This window comes from Microdochium trichocladiopsis, assembly GCF_020744255.1.
Source record: "Microdochium trichocladiopsis strain MPI-CAGE-CH-0230 chromosome Unknown B0I36scaffold_10, whole genome shotgun sequence".
NCBI lineage: Eukaryota > Fungi > Ascomycota > Sordariomycetes > Xylariales > Microdochiaceae > Microdochium > Microdochium trichocladiopsis.
In genome coordinates, this window is record NW_025763553.1 from 2,908,144 (window position 1) to 2,930,417 (window position 22,274).

The 22,274-nt window shown below is 54.1% G+C and overlaps 11 protein-coding genes across 11 annotated transcripts; 7 read left to right on the forward strand and 4 right to left on the reverse strand.

Annotated features, from left to right (window-relative positions):
- Nucleotides 1–526: 526 nt before the first annotated feature.
- B0I36DRAFT_335002 (uncharacterized protein) lies at nucleotides 527–1,733 on the reverse strand (the record flags this gene model as incomplete). The annotated part of the gene is made up of 3 exons (XM_046155405.1): nucleotides 527–1,160; nucleotides 1,210–1,352; nucleotides 1,724–1,733. The coding sequence occupies 3 exons, from the start codon at nucleotides 1,731–1,733 to the stop codon at nucleotides 945–947; spliced, it is 369 nt and encodes a 122-aa protein (XP_046007844.1). The 3' UTR covers nucleotides 527–944.
- Nucleotides 1,734–3,047: 1,314 nt separating this feature from the next.
- Nucleotides 3,048–4,268, forward strand: B0I36DRAFT_335008 (uncharacterized protein). Its single transcript, XM_046155406.1, has 2 exons — nucleotides 3,048–3,376; nucleotides 3,493–4,268. The coding sequence occupies exons 1-2, from the start codon at nucleotides 3,213–3,215 to the stop codon at nucleotides 3,923–3,925; spliced, it is 597 nt and encodes a 198-aa protein (XP_046007845.1). The 5' UTR covers nucleotides 3,048–3,212; the 3' UTR covers nucleotides 3,926–4,268.
- A 1,157-nt stretch (nucleotides 4,269–5,425) lies between these two features.
- B0I36DRAFT_354262 (uncharacterized protein) lies at nucleotides 5,426–6,680 on the forward strand (the record flags this gene model as incomplete). Its single annotated transcript, XM_046157290.1, has 3 exons — nucleotides 5,426–5,880; nucleotides 6,030–6,201; nucleotides 6,525–6,680. 3 exons carry the CDS (start codon nucleotides 5,426–5,428, stop codon nucleotides 6,678–6,680), a joined length of 783 nt encoding a protein of 260 aa, XP_046007846.1.
- Nucleotides 6,681–6,961: 281 nt separating this feature from the next.
- B0I36DRAFT_335012 (uncharacterized protein) lies at nucleotides 6,962–7,853 on the forward strand. Its single transcript, XM_046155407.1, has 4 exons — nucleotides 6,962–7,241; nucleotides 7,265–7,348; nucleotides 7,407–7,661; nucleotides 7,771–7,853. Exons 1-4 carry the CDS (start codon nucleotides 7,182–7,184, stop codon nucleotides 7,831–7,833), a joined length of 462 nt encoding a protein of 153 aa, XP_046007847.1. The 5' UTR covers nucleotides 6,962–7,181; the 3' UTR covers nucleotides 7,834–7,853.
- A 1,339-nt stretch (nucleotides 7,854–9,192) lies between these two features.
- Nucleotides 9,193–10,188, forward strand: B0I36DRAFT_335016 (uncharacterized protein). The gene is made up of 2 exons (XM_046155408.1): nucleotides 9,193–9,584; nucleotides 9,633–10,188. Exons 1-2 carry the CDS (start codon nucleotides 9,309–9,311, stop codon nucleotides 9,921–9,923), a joined length of 567 nt encoding a protein of 188 aa, XP_046007848.1. The 5' UTR covers nucleotides 9,193–9,308; the 3' UTR covers nucleotides 9,924–10,188.
- B0I36DRAFT_335019 (uncharacterized protein) lies at nucleotides 10,179–12,018 on the forward strand. Its single transcript, XM_046155409.1, has 3 exons — nucleotides 10,179–10,958; nucleotides 11,011–11,065; nucleotides 11,117–12,018. Exons 1-3 carry the CDS (start codon nucleotides 10,548–10,550, stop codon nucleotides 11,677–11,679), a joined length of 1,029 nt encoding a protein of 342 aa, XP_046007849.1. The 5' UTR covers nucleotides 10,179–10,547; the 3' UTR covers nucleotides 11,680–12,018.
- Nucleotides 12,019–12,391: 373 nt separating this feature from the next.
- B0I36DRAFT_335022 (uncharacterized protein) lies at nucleotides 12,392–13,794 on the forward strand. The gene is made up of 2 exons (XM_046155410.1): nucleotides 12,392–12,869; nucleotides 13,036–13,794. The coding sequence occupies exons 1-2, from the start codon at nucleotides 12,762–12,764 to the stop codon at nucleotides 13,669–13,671; spliced, it is 744 nt and encodes a 247-aa protein (XP_046007850.1). The 5' UTR covers nucleotides 12,392–12,761; the 3' UTR covers nucleotides 13,672–13,794.
- Nucleotides 13,795–14,933: 1,139 nt separating this feature from the next.
- Nucleotides 14,934–15,836, reverse strand: B0I36DRAFT_354265 (uncharacterized protein; the record flags this gene model as incomplete). The annotated part of the gene is made up of 1 exon (XM_046157291.1): nucleotides 14,934–15,836. The coding sequence occupies one exon, from the start codon at nucleotides 15,834–15,836 to the stop codon at nucleotides 14,934–14,936; it is 903 nt and encodes a 300-aa protein (XP_046007851.1).
- Nucleotides 15,837–17,206: 1,370 nt separating this feature from the next.
- B0I36DRAFT_368002 (uncharacterized protein) lies at nucleotides 17,207–18,844 on the reverse strand (the record flags this gene model as incomplete). The annotated part of the gene is made up of 1 exon (XM_046159546.1): nucleotides 17,207–18,844. The coding sequence occupies one exon, from the start codon at nucleotides 18,842–18,844 to the stop codon at nucleotides 17,207–17,209; it is 1,638 nt and encodes a 545-aa protein (XP_046007852.1).
- Nucleotides 18,845–19,257: 413 nt separating this feature from the next.
- B0I36DRAFT_335028 (uncharacterized protein) lies at nucleotides 19,258–20,117 on the forward strand. The gene is made up of 2 exons (XM_046155411.1): nucleotides 19,258–19,894; nucleotides 19,947–20,117. Exons 1-2 carry the CDS (start codon nucleotides 19,667–19,669, stop codon nucleotides 20,001–20,003), a joined length of 285 nt encoding a protein of 94 aa, XP_046007853.1. The 5' UTR covers nucleotides 19,258–19,666; the 3' UTR covers nucleotides 20,004–20,117.
- Nucleotides 20,118–20,321: 204 nt separating this feature from the next.
- Nucleotides 20,322–21,294, reverse strand: B0I36DRAFT_335030 (uncharacterized protein). The gene is made up of 2 exons (XM_046155412.1): nucleotides 20,856–21,294; nucleotides 20,322–20,777 (listed from the first exon to the last, which is right to left on the reverse strand). Exons 1-2 carry the CDS (start codon nucleotides 21,149–21,151, stop codon nucleotides 20,483–20,485), a joined length of 591 nt encoding a protein of 196 aa, XP_046007854.1. The 5' UTR covers nucleotides 21,152–21,294; the 3' UTR covers nucleotides 20,322–20,482.
- Between the last annotated feature and the right edge of the window lie 980 nt (nucleotides 21,295–22,274).

Genomic DNA, 22,274 nt, shown 5'->3' on the forward strand with positions numbered 1-22,274 from the left:
TGGCTCCTCCATGTCACGAAGCCGGCACTGCGTCTTCGGGGATCAGCGTTGTGGAGAGGCACCAAGACAGGGCCTGCTCCCGAGCAGGGCTCATGCAAGGGCCGCGAACGATTAGCGGAGCTTGGCTCATGACCCTCCCCTGCCGCCTTGTCTGGACGGAACGCGGAGCACTCCCGCGGATCTTACCTGGGCGTTCTTTTCCACACCCATGCTGCGGACTGTTGAACAAATGTTTGGACTCTGTTGCACATGAACCGTCCTGATCATCCCACTTGGGTGGATCCTGTAATATGCCAGGGCAATCGTGGTCTAGGGCCAGACCGGAAAGACTGAAGCGTGGGATCGACCCTGGCCGTGACCGACAGGAGCTGTACGGTACTTGCTATCGGGAGGAATGAGTGCATATGGTCTCGCCCTCATGTCGATCGCATGCAGCTGGTGAGAGCATGTATCTGCCTCATGCAGGAGCACTCTACCCTTTTTCGCGCTCCAGAAGACATCCCGCCCGGTGTCTCGCGGATGCTCACTCACAGACCCCGCCATTGAGACATATCTCTACAATGTACATGACAAAGACTGGCGCTGGTCCTCATTCAGTGGTTGACTTATGCTATGATCCTCTAACGATTACAAGCGACCTGCTGTCCTAACAACCAGTTTCGAGGTCAGATCCTGAGAAGCAGTTTCGGATGCACGAGAGAGCTAAACACCAAGCGGACAATATCACGGCCGAGACTCGCTGCCGACAGCAGCAGGGTCATATGTGGGAGCCTGTGAACCTAAGCCGAGCTTGATCGCCGCCTTGAAAAGCTCCTTGACGCCGACGTCATTCTGTGCTGACACTCTAAAGTACCCGCACTTGAATGACTGTGCTACTGCCTTTCCGTTGTCTGCTACCTCCCTCCCGTGGCCCACGTCCACTTTCGTACCGGCAAGGATAAACCCTACCCCCGAGGAATTTTCTCGCGCAGAACCTTGGCGTGTTCAAGAGAGGATGAACTCGTAAGCTCGAACGCAATAATGATCACTCGCGGTGCATTACGCTCGTCCTCGCTTTCTTCGGCGTCACGAATGAGTCCATTGTAACCCGAAGCGTCGACAAACTTAATTCGGCAACCTCCTCTGACCACGATGTGAGTGTCTTCGACGGTAGGGTCATACTCGGAGGAGGTCAGCCAGAGCATATGCAAGGGTTTAATCGTGACTTACCTCGACGACATATTTGTTATACAAATATCTCTGGATTAGGCAAGTTTTCCCAACAGCCCCGTCCCCCCAAATCTCTATCGTCAAACTGATGGGTGTGTACTGGTGCATGATGGAGCCGCGCGTGGATGAGGCTGGGAAGTGAGCTTGCATACAATGAGAGGCTCAACTCCAATCACTAACCGAGGACGAGCAAGGTAGGGGGGCTGTTGTTGAGCAGGCATCTGCATGCCAGGTCATTTTGTGGCTGCACAGGGTTCCTTATATCTCCCAGTGGCCAGTGACCTCGTGGTCCGGGTGAGCTGGTATGGGCCCATACACAGTAGATCTGGAAAGCTCACCAAAGTTGACCGCGGATCTGTTCATATCAATGAGAAAGCCACCCCCTTGCCTGATACGTCAGGTCCGGGCGCTGATTGCGGTTCAAGACGGCAGACACGGCCCTACCCGCTTGCCCCGGACCTGCTGGGCCTCCATTAGTTTTTCCTGTCAGGCTTAGAGCATGCAACACACGCACAGCAGTCCATGCCTGCGCGATAAGGACCTACGCGCCAAGTTGTGCTCGTTCTGGTTTTCCGCTGCTCGGAAGGCCCGGAGGCTCGATCCAATTGAACTACAGGAAGTTCCTGCATTGTACCAAGATGCCTAAGCCACCAGTGCTGGGGCAAGAGAGCTGGTGTGGCTCTCAAGGCTGCATGGACACTACAGTTCCTCCAAAGTCCCGTGTCACTGAAGACGAGCCATTGACTGCAGCCAGCTCAAGTCGGCGCTACTTTGAGTCTTGACCACTGGATTGGTCGAGGTGCCAGCTCATGGGGTAGCGGGTCGGGCCTTGTCCTCGGAGACGTGATTCTCTCATCCGGCCTATGTGACTTGGTGGGGCGGCGCCAGGAACGGGGCCGCCATCTGTAGGCCGCGAGGCTGAAAAGGCATGTCCAGATGCTGCCGACGTCATGCGAGGCTGGGCGGCTAGGCCTGTGGGTATGTCGCACTGAAGTCACTCTTCGGGCGCAAGCACGGTTGTGGGCCGCCCTAGTGGCAGCGCGTGTGTGATGGGCAAGACCCGGGAAGGGTTCCCGTGTTTGCCGGGATGCGGCATACCGGGGTACCCTGTCCGTCTCAGTGAGGGATGTGCAACGACAAACGGCCAAGGCTGCAGAGCGTGCTCTCGTGAGGACAAGTATCGACGTCGCCAGTCCGTCCACTCGCGTCTCTCTGCATATGATGCCCCCCTGCAGAGACAGAAGAGGACGCCAATTAGACAGTGAGAGCCGGTACAGTGAAGGACTACATTTCATCGCAAGCATCTGCTCTGTCTGCGGATGCAGGGCGAGGTCACATCCACGGAGGTTACTCTGGTAAGCTTCTAATCAACCACAGAATATACAGCTCATTGTCCGGTAGCTGGCCCCAGGAGATCGCTGCGGTGCAAGTGACACTGCCTGGCCCATGAGAAGGATGTCACATTTTCACAACACGCAGTTGGTTCTGTACACTTTGCCAGCTGTCGTGGCGCATGTTGGTCGCCGAGCCTTGCCTTCCTAGATTCACTGGTGCTGATGGTGAGACCAGGCCAGGGTCATTTGTGTCGTTCCGGGCGCTTGAACCCTTGCGCAGCCATTATCAGGCTCATCCTTGACCGCATGTTTCCCATGCAAGCCTCCCTGGTAGCATTTAGTGTTGTCCGCGTATTGGCTCGTTGGTTCTGCATTCCGCGTGCTGACAGTGAGTACAAGCTGTTGAATCCTCGGCCTGATTGACGTGGCCGTGCTAACTGCTTAAAGGCCATACTGCCGCCACTCCTGAATGTGAGCGGTGAATTCCCAGACACCACATTATCCTTATCCCATCACCAAACAACGCTCCGCGCTGCCACGGCACCAGCACAAGCTCATCGCCCTGTCATCCAGCCCCACACAAACTTCGAGGTCAGCCTCGCGCAGACTGACCAAGCTGACAGCTCTGAGGCTATTGCAGTAAGAGAAGCGAGTTCAACCAAGCACGAAATGCCGCCAAAATGGACCACAGAGGAAGATGAGCGGCTCCTTGCACTCGTGAAGGATCCTAAGACCTGGGAACAGATCGCGGAACAGATTGGGCGAACGGCTAGAGGCTGTAAGGAGCGCTGGTACAGAATCGCTGAACCCCGAAGCACCGATGTCCATGAGCAGTAAGTGAGCACTGCCCACCCGTCCAGGCATCCCGGATCACGGACACCATAACAGCTGCCATTGCGCCTGGTAATGTTTGTATCTCTGTACTGATCATGTATACAACTTCATACAGATCCAACCATATGGATTGGCCCGAGGAAGTAGCTGGGTCGGCCGGACCCTGGCGTTCGCCCAACGGTCAAGCAGGGAACACAAGAGCTCATACCAGCCCGGGGCACCAGTTCTTGTCGGATCATAGCTATTCCAGTACATCCCGAAGAGACATTCATCTTCAACACTCGCATGCTCTCCCTGCCTTCGATTCCCTGACCTCATCTTCAGCCGACGACTCTCACTTAGCGACAATTGAGCTTCCGCCTCTGCTATCGCCACGTGCATATGGCTATGGCGAATTTAGGTCCAGTATGGGCCGCGCACGACCGATAGAATGCGAGACGGAACCCATCTCACCCCCAAGAACTTTCGAATTCGCCAAGCCGGGTAATGAAAGACGCCAGCAGTGGTTTCCTCCCGCATTCAGAGTGGTGAACATTGCGCAACGGTAGGCTCTAGGGCCCTTTTCCGAGCTTGGAGGCCTTCTGGACTCGACACAAGATCAAAGGGTCGGCTCTGAAATCATTGAGATGGCTAGGTCCGTTCTCGGTTTTATCGAGGGCGAGAGAACTGACCTTGATGTGCCATACAGGGCATGCCCAGGAATGCGTCGCAGCCCTCTTCAACAATGGACCTTTTGGACGGTCACCTGTTCACGTAAATAGATAGATGATGATAATCAGCAGCCTGATTCTCCCTCGAAGCATGTCAGCCTCAGAGCAACCGAGTGAACAAATGAGCATCGTCCACAGCGCGCATGCATAAAGCGCCCGGAATACATGATCAACATCGAGGCTCCAATGTCACTTGCGTTGTGTGCATGCAATAAGTCTGTGACCTTATCGGGCTGAACTTTCGTGCCGCGATAATTCGCGACTACCCATTCCTTCAACGTCTTTACAAAGCTTCCACCCTCGGCGGATCTGGCTTCAAGGCCCGGACTGCGAAGCCATACTTGCTGCCTCTCGTTTAGCTATTGGTGTGCTGGCGTTTGGCGCCGCGGGGCTCTTAGTCCAGACCCGGCTGCATGGACTGGTCATCCACTGGATGAGCCAGAAAGAAGGTGCGTCCAGGCACTAGCCGGTGTGGTGTTATCCCGCCGCCGGAGTATGTGTCCGCGTCCTGCAACCCTGGAGCTTGCACCAGAAGCATACAATGAAATACGACCCAACAGCAGTGGCTTCCTGGCAATGAGTGCTTGCGTCAGCAATGGTTAAGGCCTCACTGTTTCACGAGTGGCTCGCGGGTCGAGGCCGCAGGGCCACGGTGCCGTGCGCCGTGCATGAAAGAGGGCATTGAGACCAGGGTGCGACAGGAGGACACGCAAGGCTCTTGTGGCGTGATGGCCGCACATCACTATCAGTCACTCATGCACGAAGGGCCAGATCAGGTAGTGATGCGTGTCACTCTTGCGAGCTGTGGTAGCCAACAAAGGCCATTACCTGTTGCATTGGTCGTTGATTGTGTCCTGGACGCAGACCGGCAGCCTCCCCGGCGATGCCTGGACTGGACCCTTGTACACGATCATGCCTGTTGGTGCGGTACTGTGGTAGCTCTCCCTGTTGAGACTTGTACTTTGCCTGACCGACCTCTTTTCCCAGCCTCGTTATGCCTTCCCCTGAAAGCAAGTTGAGCAATCAGATGTCCTTGGCATGCACCGTGCATGGCTGGAAGGCTGGACACGCCTCGGGATGTATCCGCCCATCCTGAGCGCGTGTGGATCAAGACAGGATCCCAGCCGAGAGCATGGCTGTGCTTGCGTGGTACGTCTCCTCCTGCTCTGAGGCACGCAAGCAACCTCGCACAAGTCCTTCCAGAGTTTTAGTATTAAAGCCATGCACGTTTGGGAAGAAGAATCTCCCACATCCACTTGACATCTCATCTTCTGAACAACGCTTTTGTCCCAGTCTTTTCTCACCTGCCTCAGCGGAGCTTGTCTACACGCCAACAACATGACGGTAGTTACACTCACCTCAGCCGACTATGACCCCAACTGGAGATTGGAAGCCAAATTCTGGCGACCAGTCCAGGAAGGGCTCAGGGGTGACCGACCGGAGCCAGAACCCGACATGCCTCTGATTCCTAGCGAAGAAATGTTTGGTCCCGAAAGGACGGCAAGGTACAACATTGTGTATGCTGGAGGACGCACTCTTCCACTGGAGCCGCTGCAAGTCCCTGTTCGGGAGGTCAAACAAGCACCCGGAGACCCAGAGGGCCGCAATTTCGCACCAAGCAATCCGGACCAACTGAAGATGATGATCAGTGATCATTATGAAAAGCACAAGGAAACCTGGGCGGAAGAGTTTGGCCCCCGCCTCAAAAGCCATCCTGGCTGCCCTCGCGGACGAGAGATACAGGGAACACAAGCCGGCATTGTCGGAGTTGCTGGAACTCATGTACAGAATCGGTAAGTGGACATGTCTTCTTGCGGATGTCAGGTGATTGACAAATCACAGCGGACACAGCAGGACGCCCGTCCTTTGAACTCTCACGGATCCCTGGAGACACGCCTGTGCGCGACGCAGTCCTGCAATTTTTCGCATACGATGCCGATAGGCTCCAGAACGCGGAAATCATAATCTTGGTAACTTCGCTCCTAGTAGCTGACGGCCACGCTGGGTCTTCCCTCGTACCGATCATCAAAGATCCCGAGATGCAGGATCTCGCGAAATTGATCTACAAAGGCCTCAAAGCAGTGCTCGAATTATTCTGGACAAATGGCGCAGAGGTGAGTCGGTGGGGTGGATACGTATTTAAACCCAGCTAACTTGAGTACGAGGCAAATTTGCAATTCAAATGGGTTCAAAAGCCCCAATGGGCTCTGGAAATGCTCAGACTTGAAATAGAGCGCACGGCAAGCAAGTCAAAAGGGCATTGGGGTATTTCTGGACTTCTGAACATGTTTTAAGTTGCCTCCTTCAGCAACTTCCAGGACATTTCCGCCGCGTCGAAGACCGACAGCCGGCACGCCTTCAACAGGCAATCCTCAAGGGAATCCTTCTTCAACGAAGAGAGTGCGCTTCCGTTATTAAATAAAGTACCATTTCATAGAACCCTGGCATTCCTGAATCCAATGTATATGCTTCCAGCATCTCCGTGGTTGCTGCTGGAGATGGGCTCTGCAGAATGAAGCTTGCTGCTGCCTTTGCTGCGTCTTCAGGAGCCACCCCGGCCCCGCTGCTGGTGCTGTGGCTGTCGTGGTTATGATTGCGTCATCGACGATGCAAGGCTGAAATCCCGTACATGAAGGGGGGCACCGCTGTGGTAAGAAATCGTTGGACCAACACTGAGACCATTGTGCAGCACGAAGACACGCAAGGCTCTTGTGGCGTAATTGCCGCACATCACTGTCAGTCACCATGCACGAAGGACCAAATCAGGTAGTGATGCTCCTCATACTTGCGAGCCACGGTCATTAGCAAGGGTGCTTCCTTTTGCATAGATCGTTGATTGTGTCTTGGAAGCAAGCCCGCAGCCTTCCCGGGGACGGCCGAACTCACCCATGTACACAATCATACATGTGGACGTATACGCCGGAAGCCTCTTGCCAAACCGCCAGCACACCTTGGGCCGCATGACAGGGAGTCCAACTGTATCCACTGGGGCGCGCACCACTCTTGGCACAAACCAGGTCCTTGAAGCCCGACTCTCGGCACAAGTGTCTGGCTTCCGATATAAAGGCAAACCGCTGCTCAGGCCCATCCGGAGATGGTCTTCCCCTCCTTCCTCACACTTTGCGGAGCAGACCACAGTAGCACGCGCGACAGAGTCAGCAACAAGAACAGCGCTAGAACACCAACAAGAATACCACAGGAACACCAACAAGATCACCAATAAGAACAACAACTTGTCTCTTTTATCCTGAAAAAAGCATCGTAAAGGAGAGGAAAGATGAACGACGAGACGAGCGACCTGCTGCCGAAGTTCTGCAAGGGGATGTGCCCGGTTGCGGCAGAGAACGCACACGTGGATTATGTTGAACGGGAGCGGCGCTTGGATCAGTTACAGGAGCAGTTGATCAAGGAGCAGAACAAGGTGGACGAGGCGCGAGAGCGGTTGATCGACGAGCAGGAGCGGTTGGACGAGCAGGAGCAGCTGTTGGACGAGCAGGAGCAGCGGTTGATCGAGAAGCAGGAGCAGTTGGACCAGGAGAAGAAGCGGTTGAAGGAGGAGCAGGAGCTTGATACAGTAGCGAGAAGGCAGACAGATGGTTCGGCGGAGCATTAACTCCATGGCAATCATCACCTTGCGCGTCTCTCGCCATCGTTTTTTGACATTGAATTCATGGTATGTGGAGCTGACTGCGCGGCTGCATGCTTTGAGCGAGGGCGGCAATGTAGATTGTCGATTCCGTTTATGAAACGAGTGAATACAAGAACGCGCCTCTATGAGCTTGCTTTTCTGGAGAAGTTTCCGTGGTCACAGCCCGTTGAACGCACGCTGAGTTGTTTAACACATCTGCACATCCGCCGAGGAGTCACTCTCCAGCCAAAGCCGGTGTTTGAGCAGAACGGAGTTCTTTCAACAAGTTCCGCGGTCAACATCACTGCGCCGCAACCGCAGGGCCTCAGCAGAGTGCATTAACGTCCTGTACCGCAGTCACCGAAATTCACTGTTTGGAGGTCGCACCAGCTCCAGGCGAGCCAGCGAGCCGCAACTTCGCGCCAAGCAGGCAAGTCCGATGGAGAAGCACCCTTCAAGCCCGATGGCATGGCTGTATCGCTGACATCTCTCGCCGCAATAGCCACCTTTCTGAGAAACATCCTGCAGCTACCCCCTCTACCAGTGCTTCACCACATGTGATCGGCCAGGATCATCCGCGCATCATGCAGGGAGGCGCCGCAGTCGAAGACACGCAGCCTATCAGGAGTTGAACCGTGAAATCAGCGGTATGATGGCGGTTGCCCTGTCTTCCTGCGTCTTGACCTTGCTCTCCAAATTCGACCTACTACCTCGTTGGGTTAGCCAGATGTGATGTGGCGGTTGCACCGGGAGGACTGGACAAGCCGAACCAACAAAGGTCTGCTGCATGACCTGACCGCGAGCTGCCCCGATCGACCAGCGGTGAGTGCTTGTGCTTTAGCAATGGCTACATCTTGCAGTTCTCGGCTGGCTCGCGCGTCGGGGATGCAGGGCCAGGGTGCCGTGCATGGAGGTGGGCACAGAGGCGATCTTTCAGCACGAAGACACGCAAGGCTCTTGTGGCGGAATGACCGCACAGTACTGTCAGTCACATATGCACGAAGGCCAGATCAGGTAGTAATACGTGCTACTCCTGCATACTATGGTCGTTAACAAGGGGTGTTCCCTGTTTCGCTGATTGCTGATTGTGTCCTGGACTCAGACCGGCAGCCTCCCCGGGGACGGCTAGACTCGACCCATGCACACGTTCAAGCCTGTTGGCGCGGTACTGTGGTAGCTCTCCCTGTTGAGCCTTGCACTTTACCTGACCGACTTCTTTCCCCAGCCCCGACATGTCTTCCCCCTGAAGACGACTTGAGCATTCAGTTGTTCTTGGCATGCACCGTTGCATGGCTAGAAGGCTGGACATGCCTCGGGACGTATCCGCCCGCCCCGGGCGCGTGCGGATCAAGGCAGGATTGCAGCTGAGAGCATGGATTACATGGAATGACTGTGCTTGAGCGGTACATCTCTTTCTGCCCCGAGGCACGTAAGCAACCTGGGACAGGTCCTCCGACAATTTAAGTATTAAAGCTACGCAAGTTTGGAAGGAAGACTTTCCCACCTCTATATGACATCTCGTCTTCTGAACAACGACCTTGCTCCCAGTCACTTCTCACATGCCTCGCTTCAGCTTGCCTGCTCGCCGACGCCATGGAGCCGCCCAAACCCGACCCCCACATGAAAGCGAGGAGTGAATTCTTTCATATCGTCTTGCAAGACTCCGACCAAGCCGATGGCACAAAGGCCGTCCAAGCAGGGCAAAGAGAGGCTTCGGTGAGCCTCGAAGACCTACGGGAACAAGGCAGAGTCTTCCGTACCGTCGTAATGCCATGGAAGCCATATGTCGTAGTAAACGATATTATTGTAGACATAATCGACTGTCCTAAAGAACATGCGCTGTTACTCCGCCAAATACAAGATGCGTTTGTAAGTACACCCGTTTTTGTCTCAAATGAATTGGGCTGATAGGTAAAGACGCAACGGGCCAGAGAAATTCTGGAAGAGAGCGGAGTCAAGATTCGGTCAATCTTCGAAGCACAATTTCTTTGGCTCAAGAGTGGTATCATAAAGGCGGGGGCAAATGAAGGCTTGGCGATGTTCCCTTGGGTGCCCGAGGCCGTGGATCAACCTAAAGTCGCTTTGTACATGGACGGAAGCCGGCAAGAGTTGGAGTTCCTGCAGACCCCGATGTTCATCATTCGTGGGTATTCCATCGAGGGTCTTAATGGGGACATAAAGTTTCTTGCTGTCCCTTTCAAATGTTAAGGTACAAGAAGGAGACCGTAGCCTGTTATAGGACAGCACTGAGTGCAAGAGGCCGAACATACACCCCAGCCAGAGCCCTGTACATCTAATACACTGCAGCCTGTTGCCACGACTTTCGGCTTGATCTAGACCTGCTGGCAAGGGTATGGGAGCCTTGATGTGAGGGGACCCAGGCTGGTGCTGGTCTGACGGCTTACGACCAAGGTCTCAGCCCCCCCTCCCCCTTCCCTCGGCTCATGCGCAACGGTTCACAAGATCAACACAGGCCCATCTCCCTATTGGTGAATGATTGAATGCAGCCACCCGGGCTGCTCGCCTTCCGATCCCTGGCATGTGCGTGATCGACATGGGTCGTTGTCAGCTTTGAGCATGGCCAGTGTTGTCGAAGCGTTGGTGGGTGACGTCTTGGGCTAGAACCAGCATTGCGCCTCACCGTCATCTAGCAGGTGTGTCACACCGACTGCGTGCCACCTCCCCCTCCTCCTTAATCAGCCAGGCTTGCCGGTAATTCTACATGTATCTGCAAGCAGCTTCCCTGGAGAACATGAAGGATAGCACTTCTCTTTGTCCGATCTCAGCGTCTGCCAAATCTCTCAGCAAACCCGGACCTTTCACAGTAACAAAATGGAGACACTTTATACGCTTATTTTCCATCGCAAGGAGGGTTTGAACGATCTCCAGGGCAACAGAGAACGTCAAAAATCAGGTCAACTGGTCCCTGACAAAGACAAGATTGGAGCTCCGAAAGATATCGAGATCGCCATAGAAGACCCTGACGGTCAGGTTTTCGAGAAAGCATCACTCGTTTTCTCTGTGATTGAGGTCATTCCTCGTGATGGCGACCCGCTGCATCGGAACTACGTCAGCAAAGATGGATTGCCTTCAACACATCCCCTCCCGAATTACACGATTGAAGATCCAGAGACCGTCTTCGAGGCTCTCGTTGCCCGGTCGAAAACCCACGCACTCCCCTGGGCGAAGTCCTCACATGGATCGTATCCCATGAAGATCTTCGTGAAGTTACATGAGGAGAAAGTAGCGTAAAGCCCCACCCTATTCTAACGCCTCACGCTGACTCCTCGACTAGAGAACCAAGTACCACGACCGCTTGCCGCTCCTGGTGGAGTACGATTTTGGAACCCGTATGTAGAATCTCTCTTTTCAGATACAGTCAACGTACTAACCATTTCAAGACTTCAAGACCGGGTCTGGATTCATTATCGGCGAAGAGACGCTCGGGATTCAGCCTTTGCCGCTGAATGCAGAAAGACTTGCCGGCAAACGTCCCGCCCCTCGAATTGCTACGGGCGAAGTAGATAAAATCGAGGACGGCCGCATGGAGGAGCTACTCAAGAAAGTTCGCGACCTCTTTTGGGAGATCCTTCTGGATCGTAGTGCGATGGGTCTATATCTCGCGAACCTCATAGTAGTTGGCTGGGCATACAGATCGGAAGTGGTACTGAAGGATAGGAACCGACGCGCACGCGAGAAAGGTCGAGAGGTAGGTTTATCAGACACATTTTCGCGCAACTTCGCTAACTGCGACAAAGGCGATGCCGCAGCAGTCATGGGTTGGCGCCATCGAGCAGAGTATGCGAGAGGCCATCACCTTATTGATGCTAAAGGCCAGGATGCAAAAGATCAAAAGACCAAATGTGATCGAAGAAGTCGGCGAAGACCTTGTGATTGGACTCGAAAAGTGGGTGGGTGCGAGGGAGTGGGCGAAGGACCACGCTTGGAAAGTTCCCTCTTGTGAAGAGATTTGGGGGGGTGGGAAGGGGGGGTTTGTTCGTAAGTGAAGGTTGCTTTGTGGGGTCTGGACAGAAGGCATGCTCTCAACGGGATGTCTGTAGCACTGATCCTCTTCAACAGTCGATTCAGGCTGGCATTAGTGGCCATCTTCAGCTCGAGACGGGCCGGCTCTGCCTGGACAGGCTGTTCCCTGGGGAGATTCTCCCCCCAACGAAGCAAGGCCATACAAGGCCTTAATAAACATCAACCCATTTCATAGAGTGCAAGGTCAATCGACACTCTTGCCCTCGCTTCAAGCATGCGGCCGCACAGCCAGCTCTACGTGGCATGAATGATCTCTCGAAAACGCTGTGAAAGACTACCAAATGATGGTTATCATTGACTTACAACTCTTTTGGACCCTCTATGTCTTCTCACCCCCTCCCAAAGACTTGAGCCCTACCTGCTGCTTCTCGCTAACTACTGATGTGCTGGTGTTTGGCGCCATATGATCCATAGTATGGAGCTGGCTGCACGGGCCAGGCTTCTGCCGCATCACCCAGCAAGGAGGTGACGGCCAGGCAGTGGCTTTGGTTCTGCCATTCCCGCCTCCAAAGCGCGTCCGCTCTCTGTAGTTTTGGCTGACTTACAGAGTGATGGGTCGCCGGCGTGGCTGTGCAAGTGACCTTTGGGGTGTTTCGACTCGCTCGGCTGGATACGGGAGTAAGTGGGCAGGAGGCAGGTCCACACGAGACACAGCCTGCACGCCCGATGACGTTGCGCCTCTGAAACCTCATCTGGCACATCCTTGGGTGGCGGACTACGTCCTCATCAAGACCCGCTTGAGGCCAAGGGTAGACCATATAAGAGGGTGGCAGTAGCCTTCATTCGCCAACCACAAACGCAGCAAATTGCCGAACCACAGGGCGAACCACCGGACCTCGCGCAGTCCTTGCCCTGGGCGCCATTTTATTCTCAGCATCCCGCAGAACGTTTCTTCACGGGCCATTAAAATTGGAATTTCCGGTAATCTCCGATCACGTTCATTTCGCAGCCGCAGCGGGCTCAGCGGCCAGCCACGACGTTAAGTGTATATTCGACAGCACCATGTCGCCTGACAGGCGGGCGAGAAGGATGGGCGGCCTAGAACACCGCACTGATTCGGCCGGGAGTACCGCACGGCGCCGCACCCCTCGAGCGTGCAAATTCTGCAAGGTGAGCAGGATGAGAAATCACCTTCTTTGACTATCCTGCCGACCGTTCGGCTTGGGCCTTTTGCTGGGCCTTCCAGATGCGTTATCTATTAGACGAAGCAGGACATGTCCAGCTTCCACTCGAAGGTCCTTTGTCTAGAACACGCTGACAGGCTAGGCTTGGCCAGGTTCGCAAGGTACGATGCGATGGAAAGCTCGAAGGGTGCTCACAATGCACTGATCGGCAGCAGAAATGTGTCTACCCCACAGACATCCCCAAGCGGCGAAACTGCACTCAGCAGCTTAAGCAAGAAAACGAGGCACTGCTAGCACATATTGGGTGGCTTGAAAATCTGATCGAATCGAGCGGCATCCCTATAGAACCGTTTCAACTGTCCCAGTGGTCTCAGCTCGCGAGCAGGTCATCTTTATGCCCGGCCTTGGCCAATCATCACACATCTCAGCAAGCTTCGCGACTTGCACTGCAGCCAGGAATAGAGTGTCCTCCTGGCCCACCTTTGTTCGACACCGCAGTTCATGGGCAGCCCTTGGGCATCCCAAGCGCGTCAATGCAGCTCACGGACAGCAACGATGCTAATCATTGGCTTGTGTGCGAAGAACAGATTGTGGGCAGCGACCGGCCATTCGGAGCTGAGCCCGCTTGGCGAGGAGGTCACATGATGGACAGTCATATAGAAGCCTCGCTTGAAAATGGCTCCTACCGTGAGGGTGGGGGTTTCACCATTGACTGGTCATTCGACCGCGCGGAGATGCTCATAATCGGCAACACTATGCAGATGCAGATGCAGAATGGTCCACTCTAGTCACGGGTGTAGTTGCCACTACGGCCCGAAATAGCACAGTTTCCACGATGTCCACCCTATGCTACTGAAGTCCCTGTCTCGATATTACGTGGGGCGCGTTATTACCTTTCCCTCCAAAACCCGATACCTGATGTTTTCGAAGGACAATCGCCCATGGAGTCGTATTTGATGGACTCCTTGGAACGATGGCCATGGACTGCAAACCTTATAGGACAATGTGTCGTACTGAACACGAGGCTTCTGCTACGCGCAGCGAGATCTGAAGCTGCCTCGTCGGTAAGAGTCCCCAAGGCTCATCCCCACGTCAAGGCGAAAACCCAACAGGTGCTTCAACTTACAGAGAACCTCGAGCATATCATGCCTCCCATTGCGTATAGTGGGTTCACAACCTATTATCACATGGGATAACCCAGTCTAATGCAGCTTATATAAAAGCAAGAACAAGTCTTGGCCACACACTACTGCGCTATCATGCCATCAGCGTGTCAAAAGTGTCCACATGCTCAGTGGTTCCCGGCGAAAAGTCGCTGCACGATGAGTTCCACTAATTACCGGATCAGGAAGGAATGACAATCCAAGATCATTCCTTCCTCATTCGGCAAAGGCCCCACTCTTTCCCGCCCTGGCGCACCTGGGACACTTGGGACGCCGATGCGAACTGCTTCATTCGGGCCTGCATTTATGGCACTGCAGAGAGCCACTGTGCTTGTGCTGATGGCGGTGGCCTGCGCGATAGCTGAGGTTTTGGTGTTGCGTAGACGAGGCGGAGGCAGAAAAGACGCTGCATGATATATGGACAACTGTCTTTAGTGCTCGATGAGAAATCCGCGCTTATTGCCTGGTGACATATTTTGATTGGCTCGTCAGAACTCACTCATAATCGAAGATACACGGTCTGCACGGCATGCATGAAGTTACCTACTATGCAGCCGCATGGGCAGGCTGTATGTATGCACCTGTCCACTGCTCTCGCACAGTCAGAAGCGATTCACAGTTGATGAGGAGATGCAGAGATTCACGCAGTGTTGCAGATTGCTTCGAAATGATGCATGCCGGAGAATATCGAGATAAAATGCCCTGTGTTGCTAGTGTCCCGTGGTGCTTTGCTAATCTATGAATATCGCGGCCAGGGAGGTCCCAGCAGCTCATCCACTCCGCGTAAGATCTCTTCCTGGGACTGCACATGTACTTGTCCGTTAGACGCTGTCGGCATATAGAAAGAGCCAGGAGTATCTGCCCTGACTGGTACCTGCCTTCGTGCCCTAGCCAGTGTCCGAGCTGAGAAAAATCCCCTTTGGCCCTTTCTTGATTGTTTTAGCCTTCTTGTCCATACTATTGCTCTTGAGCCGGGCGGCGCTCTTGGGTGGGATCACGCCTGCCTCAGGGACTATCGGGGTCTGCGCTCCAGCGGGGAGCATTGGCATTGTCGGCTGCGGCGTGGCGCGAGAGAGCATCGATGAGAGTTCATTGTAAAGTTGCTGTACCACTCCGAACAGCTCAGACTGGGCATTGCGTTCGCACTCGGCGATCTCCTGAAGGCGTGACAAGTCATGTGGGAGGGTTCGGCAGTCCTCGTCGTCAGCCCGCGAAATCGTGAGTTGAGATGCTGGTAATGCCAGTGGAGGTTCTGGCAGGTTGATTGTCAACAACGATGGGTAGTCCGTGGTGCATGCAACACTAACACCGTCGCGCGATTGGGCCGATGTGATCCAGCTGGTGAGTTCTCTGGCATTCAGCCACAGCTCGGACACTCCCTGGGTGGTGCTGATTGTGATTTCACCGAAGTCGTGAAGAGGTTTTGGGTCCGGCTGACTAGGAAAAAGGGACACCGAAAAGGTGAACAGCTCAAACCGTTTGGGAGGAAGAGGAACCGTGACTTTATAATGGGGAAGTTCAGGAGGCTCAAGCCGTTCAGGAGGAAGAGGAGTCGCGACTTTATGTTGAGTCGGAAGTTCAGGAGGTTCAGGGCATTGTTTCGGAGGCTCTTTCTCAGGGATTTTGAAGAAACTGATAGTGTGGCGGCTGATGGGAACCTCTCCACGACGAAGTACTCCCACGATGTAGCACGGAGAAGCCGGAAAATTTCCGGCATCTGGAGGAAGCAGCGTGAATACCAAGAATGTTGGCTTCGGCGGGGCAGTGCGATCTTGAGGATAATAATACATGCGGGACGGCGATTGCAGAGGTGGTCGTGAATGGGAAAACTGCACAGCGGAGACGAGGCTTTGCCGTACATATATTGCTCTGATTGTGAATGGTGCTCTGCCCTTGGGAGAGGCCGTCCTTTATTTGATCAAGGAGCTTCGTTGGCTGGCCCATATCACACAGCAAGGCTACCCCCATATCAGGGGCGCGGCGAGTGCAACCAAAGCAGATATGATCTGTCGAGCCTAGTGCCACTGCATCTGCCCGTGGAGGGTCGTCATCAGACCACTGGGTGGCTGGGCTGTCGGGTCAAGGGTGATGCCGTGCTGCGGGCGGCAGGCATTGCTGCTGGTTCGCGCTTGAGGCAGGACTAGGGCGCAAGTACCTCAACGCCTTCCGTCAGCAGCCCTCGTCCTGGCGGTTGATGCTGAGAGCAGACAGAACAGGGGCCGGGGAAGCACACGGGCGTTTCCGAACATGCTCGGGTGTGGTTCAGTGCTTGGCGGTAAGAGCTTCGAGCTGCGGAGCCTGCAAGGGCCTGGACGTAAGCCGCTTTCTATTTCTGCCCCACTCGTCCGCAATCCCTGTAGCTGAAAACAGAATGCAGGAACCAGATGCAGATACTTTGGCACCGTGTGAAAGTCCCCCCGAAGGACACGTCCCACTCAGCCATGCTCGCGACGCTCTGGCTCCCGCACAACGCTTGTGCTTTTTGCACAAAATGCTCGGCACAGCCTGGCGCGCTACACAGTTGCACAACGCGCCGTCCAGGCCCCGCAAATTTCCACCATGGGAGCCAAGAATCGTGCGACGCCAAAAGTGGCCCTGCCAATCACGCTGCGAAACAGGGTGTGGTGGCTGGAGCCGATTCTGGCTGAAGAATACAACCGACCGAGCACATTGTCTCTGAGAAGTGCAGCAAGAGGCGGAATTGCAGGCGGGCTGGGCCGGTAGGGCAGATCTGCAGGTAGAGACGAGCTTCCAGCTGCGAATGCGGCTCGTCCAACCATTTCGAACCAGTTGAGGCATAATTGTCGACTATCATCGGCATGTTCAAGGCAACCCCGCTAGGTTGGCGCCGTTACGTAACGGCACTGAGACATCGCAGCCGCATCATGAGGGTCACCTATGCAGCTGCCATAGCCGTGCGCCTCATGGGCGGCAGTACATCAGCTTTCTGCAAATTCACATGTCAGGACTGCGCAGAGACTGAACCGTGGCAGAACATGCTCGGCCGCGATGGTAGCAGGAGTCCGGAGCGTTTCAACTCAGCATATTGATCATTCAAAGAAGCCTGAGATATTTGGCCACGTGCAGTCTGGTTAGTCTCGACTTGCATTGCTGTGAAGCGAAGTTCTATCATAGGACGATGATCTACTGAGTCTACGAATCATGCAACTGTTGTATCTGCTGTGCGCTGCGAAGACGGGGAGGGTAGGCGGGGCCTGTCAAGCTCCCAACCTTGCGTTTGGACAAAGTGTTGATATAAGTCATCCTCCTCCAAGTACTGCGCTTCTCGTCCCTTGACAAAGAGCTGCGCATCAGGAGAACAGATAATGGAGCTGAGGGCGCGCAGTGCACCATCAGAGAGCCTCTTCATCAACTCCCGCCCGAGCTTCTCATGGAGGTGTACATGAGTCGGCATGAAATACCTTGCCACAATCTGGGCTGCTTCGGAAGGCTCTGCTTCAGTGGAGTCACAAACCCGGGATGCCGGCTCCTGGACGTCCGGCACCAACATCATGCTGTATGCGCAGAAGTCACGGCCTGCAACCGCCACTGTCACCTCTGCTGCGACCATGTAATCGTCGGCGACCCCCTTGGCCTCAACTTCGGCAATATACCATTGCAAAGCTGCCAGTGATAGATTGCGAGCCCATATCATGGTCAGCTGCTCTTCGATATTGCAAGATCGCCATGCATGCTTAACAACGTCTAGTTTCTGCTCCACCGTCGTGTCGATCGAGCTGTCGCTGACCAGAGCGCAGAGATGTCGAATGATTGAGTGTGTCTGTGACTGGATGATACGCGCGGCGAGCCGCCTTTTCTCGGCGTCGATCGCCAAGCTGGTGTGTCTTGATAGCTGTGCAAGCCGCGGAGGGAAAAGTTTATTGTGAGAGATTGCGTACTCGAGAGCATCCTGTCCTAGATGATCTCTTACATGGACATCCGCGCCAAGGTTAAGCAGCAGGTCCACTGTGTCTGTCTCTTCGGACTGGATTGCGATGTGAAGTGCCGTTCCGTCCCGGCCTAAAACGTTGACATCGACGTGGAAATCTCTGACAAGAGACTCGATCATATCTTCTCTCTGCTTGCGATCATCCAACATCATGGCATACTGAATGAGGAGTGTGCCTCTGAAGTACACCGATGGTAAGCTTGAACACTGTGCTAGGAAGCGGAGCACTCCTAGCTGCCCGACTTGTATAGCTCGAACCGCCAGCACCTCCTCGAGTGGGCAGGTGTTTGCCCCTTCGATAAGGCGGTGTTGGACTGCTGCCCACTGCCCACTGTCAATTGCATTATCGATCGGTGTTGCCAGGCTGCGATCCTCGACCACACAGTGGAACTCCTCGTCCAGATATTCCAAGAGTTCAACATCTCCATGTGCTGCTGCACAGATGCAGGACAATCGGAGGACATCACGGGAGGGGTGTCTGGTCAGGCGATACAGAGCAGCTTCGAATCGATGCCGTGAACCGCTCCGGGCTTCTGCCAAGAGGGTTTGTTCGGGGAAGTGTTGCTTCGATGCGGTCAGCTGCTTGCTGAGTTGCTCGATATATTCGTCAGCGTCCTCGAAGCGTCCGCAAAGGACTAAGGCTACAGCGCTGGCTTCGTTCCATTTCGCCGACATCGGAGAGCGGCTTTGTTGTAACGAACTCATCAAGTATTGAGCGCTTTGTTCGATATAATCGTCCTGCACTTCAGGCAGCCTGCCATAAACCCAGTCCAAAAGCTGTGTAATGCCTTCTTCATCGTCGACGGGAGTGTAGCCTTCAGGCAATTGTGCATAATATGGGTGTTGCATCTTGGCTGACCATGGATCGCGCGAAGGTAGATGAGAAGGATACGTGAGTCTCATGGCAGGCACTTGCTCGTAAGGACGAGAGTTCGGTCCCGTATTTACGCTGTGGAAGCTATATCTAGCAACTGAAGCCATTAATGGCTCCGGGAAACCACACCTTTCTGAGGTATATGGAGAGGGGTGCAGGAGAACTCGCCGCCAGAGCGCCGGACATGAGAGACTGCGGCGTTGTCCTTGTACACTTGTACGGCAAGAAAGTGGATAGAGCAGCTCTCCAGCCGTCCAGACGTCAACGTCCTGCAGACCCTTCATCACGCCCGCGCATCTGATTCTTGTTTGTTGCCGTATGTGGTAGATCCTGCCCCACACCAAACAATAGCCATATCGCGATTTTCACATTTCGTGTACGCGGACTCGCTAGACCATCGACTACTACATAGATGAGATGGCAGTGCAGTTCGACGGCCTGTCTTAAGAGCTAGCCTATAATTCAAGGGCTCAAATAATGTATGAAACGTATATGAATGACGGAGGGTTTCTTGACAGCCATTTCTTCCATTAGTTGGGCCCCCCACGGCCGGACGTGGACCCGACTGGTTTCAACTTCGTAGTCTTCGCAGTCCGTATGGAGCCATGTTATTAAAGTGCCAATGTTTTATTGATGCTACGGAAGGACGCAGAGACAATGGCTCCGTAACTGAGATTTCCCCACTCTTGAGCTTGACTGCCGCAAGGTAGTAGATGATCCTTTTCCCTGGTTGGCACTCTCCCTGGTGAGCTCCGTGCCCAACTTCTGCGATATCCTAGGTACCGGCCACACGCCCTATGAGGAGTGCTGCCTGCTGCCTGCTGCCTGCCTCGATCTCCTTAGGTCTTGAGGCGTCGTCAATCGGACGAAGGTGGCGTATTACAAGCAGTGGCACCGCAGGTGTAACTGACAGTCATCCCTTCCAAGTATGTGGGGAGGCATCTAGTCGGGTCTTCACAGGGATTTCGGCGATCTTTATAGATATGACCGCAGCTGAAGCGGTCGGTGTAGATGGTACACATGTTCTATGAATTGTCAGCTTCATTGTGGTCCAGGTTATACATCGAAAGCACATACGATTCGGCTGAAAAGCAGAGATCAATTGCAGGGCAGGCAATAGTTGATGATGGTTGATTTGCGCAATGAGCCGGTTTGTCGCTAAATGCACGGAAAAGGCAAATGCTGGTCTTTGATGCCCAAGGCCGGAGCTGTCCAGACCATTATAAATACTCCTTCGAAAGCCCCAGATCCAAAGCCGCGCGTGGAAGACCGCCAACGCGCCTCTCAAATTAGACGAGGCTGGAAGCCCAGGCATCAACGTCGCAGGCGCTTCGCTTCACAAAGGGCCAATGAAAGTCTGTGATAGAGGCCAAAAATAGCGGGACATGTGAGTCATATGGCGCCTTCATGATGACTGCATGCTTGCTTCACCAATCAGAGCAAATCAGGGGTCTCCGTAGTGCACATGTTGGTTGATGCGGGACAATCAGGGTTATCTGCCTCGGCCGTAGCATCTTTGTCACTGTTCAAGCTTGACGCAGCGCCGCTGCGTGATGCACAATGTTGAATTTGTGTGACCGACGTAGCTCTGCTGAATCCATTATCCATCGAATCTAGTACGGATGGCCGTTGTCTAAAGCTGTTTGTCTTGTTGCATTGTCCCTCCAATTCACTCCATCGTTGATTTTCCGTCGATCTGTGGAGCCAATTCTTCGCTGGCAGCATCTAGGGACAGCCAAGATCCGTTTGCCAGCATAGTCCTTCCAGTCGACATGAAACGGCAGATATTGATTTGCGTATGCGCCTTTGTCCTCATCCATCTCAATGATGTTAATCTGAAGCACCTCGGGATCCTGATCGTGCGCAGGAATTAGGTGATCAAATGTGACACCATAATAGTCGATCTCGCTGGTCCGGTTATTAAAATATTAATAACGAGTTGGGAGCCGGAGAAACAATGGCCAGCTCGGCGTGATGTGAGCTTACCTTCTTCTTGGAACCCAGCCGAGGTACTCGTCACGTACGACGAGGTCTCCCTCGATGTCGGGGCGATATCGCTGACCATAGATCTTCTCGTAAGTCAGTTCCGCAAGACGGCGCCCTGCAAGTTGGGGAAATGGCGCCGGCACACTGCTGACGTCCCACGGCGTGTCTGGGAATAGCTTCGCGATGGATACCAAAGGTCCCTCGATCTGGATGCGAAGGGGTTTATCAGACGGTGGCGGATGAAGAGCAGAGGCTGGTCTGCAAATGCACTCTATAATGTGAAGTTCGGGAGCCATTTGACCTGTGAAGCGTCGCGGTACTGATTGAGATAATTCAATCCTGTTATGACACGTTGAGAGAAGAAGTCAGAGGAGCCGCGCAAGCTGGCGATTCAAGCACTGACCACTACATACGCTGTTTGATGCACGGCCTTCGGGGCGGTGTACCACTTGTGACCCGTCTCCAACTAGAGCACTGATTGGTGGAGCAAGCATGCAATCACTACGCAGGCAGCCACAGACTTGCTTGCCATATTGCGTGGCTGAAACTTGCAAAGCCACCAGAGCTGTGGCTCGTTGTGGTGGAGATCGGGCGGTCGGTCGCACTAGCCACAAAGAGCTTGCTTACCTCCACGGCAACAGATCACTCCAGTTGCAGGGGGCCTTGGAAGTCTGGCTGCATTGTTTATGAATGCACTGGACCCGTCAAGCCATAAAGGGACTTCGCATGTAACTCTGCGTCGCGACTGAAAATGGGGGATTGGATCGGAGCCGTTTTTAGCTTGCCTATTACTGGCAACTGCAGTGACCTCGTTACCCACTTTGCATTGGGTGGTAGACAGGGGCACGAGAGTCGATCAGGGATCGCGCGAATGTAGATGAGAAGGATACGTGAGTCTCATGGCAGGCACTTGCTCGTAAGGACGAGAGTTCGGTCCCGTATTTCCGCTGTGAAAGCTAGATACTGCCTAATTAAGCCATTCATGGCTTCGTATATCGCGTCACATCAGGCCGATTCAATCTAGGGCGGATTGGCAACTGGTCCAATGAGACTCGACAAGAAGCGCAGCGCGGCGGTCCTGGCCCTTCACGGCCTGAGATTGGAACGGAACCCACACGAAATTTTGGCGGCCGGTATGTGCGTCCCCAAGCGGACCAAAGGATTATGGAGATGTGATGAGCTCAGAGAAGCCAAAAATAGAGGGGAAGTCCAGGTTGTATCGACAAGAAATAGTACAGTACCGAACAGCCTATACACAGTCCTAAGCTACGACTTGGTTGGGATTGTAGAGCTCGTTGATACTTTGCGTGTATGGCTTCCGAATGCATGGGTGGGCAGGACATCGCGCGCAGACGCCAATATGCCTTTCCGCCGCGTCCATGCACCTTTCTTGCTTGCCAAGCTTATGCCGAAGGAATG

Coding starts and splice junctions, on each gene's coding strand:
- B0I36DRAFT_335008 (XM_046155406.1), top strand. CDS start 3,213: ATGCCGCCAAAATGGACCACAGAGGAAGATGAGCGGCTCCTTGCACTC. Junction 3,377..3,492: donor AGCACCGATGTCCATGAGCA/GTAAGTGAGCAC, acceptor AACTTCATACAG/ATCCAACCATATGGATTGGC.
- B0I36DRAFT_335012 (XM_046155407.1), top strand. CDS start 7,182: ATGGTCTTCCCCTCCTTCCTCACACTTTGCGGAGCAGACCACAGTAGC. Junction 7,349..7,406: donor TTTATCCTGAAAAAAGCATC/GTAAAGGAGAGG, acceptor AAGTTCTGCAAG/GGGATGTGCCCGGTTGCGGC. Junction 7,662..7,770: donor AGGAGCAGGAGCTTGATACA/GTAGCGAGAAGG, acceptor TGGTATGTGGAG/CTGACTGCGCGGCTGCATGC.
- B0I36DRAFT_335016 (XM_046155408.1), top strand. CDS start 9,309: ATGGAGCCGCCCAAACCCGACCCCCACATGAAAGCGAGGAGTGAATTC. Junction 9,585..9,632: donor GCCAAATACAAGATGCGTTT/GTAAGTACACCC, acceptor TGATAGGTAAAG/ACGCAACGGGCCAGAGAAAT.
- B0I36DRAFT_335019 (XM_046155409.1), top strand. CDS start 10,548: ATGGAGACACTTTATACGCTTATTTTCCATCGCAAGGAGGGTTTGAAC. Junction 10,959..11,010: donor TGAAGTTACATGAGGAGAAA/GTAGCGTAAAGC, acceptor CTCCTCGACTAG/AGAACCAAGTACCACGACCG. Junction 11,066..11,116: donor GGAGTACGATTTTGGAACCC/GTATGTAGAATC, acceptor AACCATTTCAAG/ACTTCAAGACCGGGTCTGGA.
- B0I36DRAFT_335022 (XM_046155410.1), top strand. CDS start 12,762: ATGTCGCCTGACAGGCGGGCGAGAAGGATGGGCGGCCTAGAACACCGC. Junction 12,870..13,035: donor GAGCGTGCAAATTCTGCAAG/GTGAGCAGGATG, acceptor AGGCTTGGCCAG/GTTCGCAAGGTACGATGCGA.
- B0I36DRAFT_335028 (XM_046155411.1), top strand. CDS start 19,667: ATGAGGAGTGCTGCCTGCTGCCTGCTGCCTGCCTCGATCTCCTTAGGT. Junction 19,895..19,946: donor GTGTAGATGGTACACATGTT/CTATGAATTGTC, acceptor GAAAGCACATAC/GATTCGGCTGAAAAGCAGAG.
- B0I36DRAFT_335030 (XM_046155412.1), bottom strand. CDS start 21,151: ATGGCTCCCGAACTTCACATTATAGAGTGCATTTGCAGACCAGCCTCT. Junction 20,778..20,855: donor GGCTGGGTTCCAAGAAGAAG/GTAAGCTCACAT, acceptor TAACCGGACCAG/CGAGATCGACTATTATGGTG.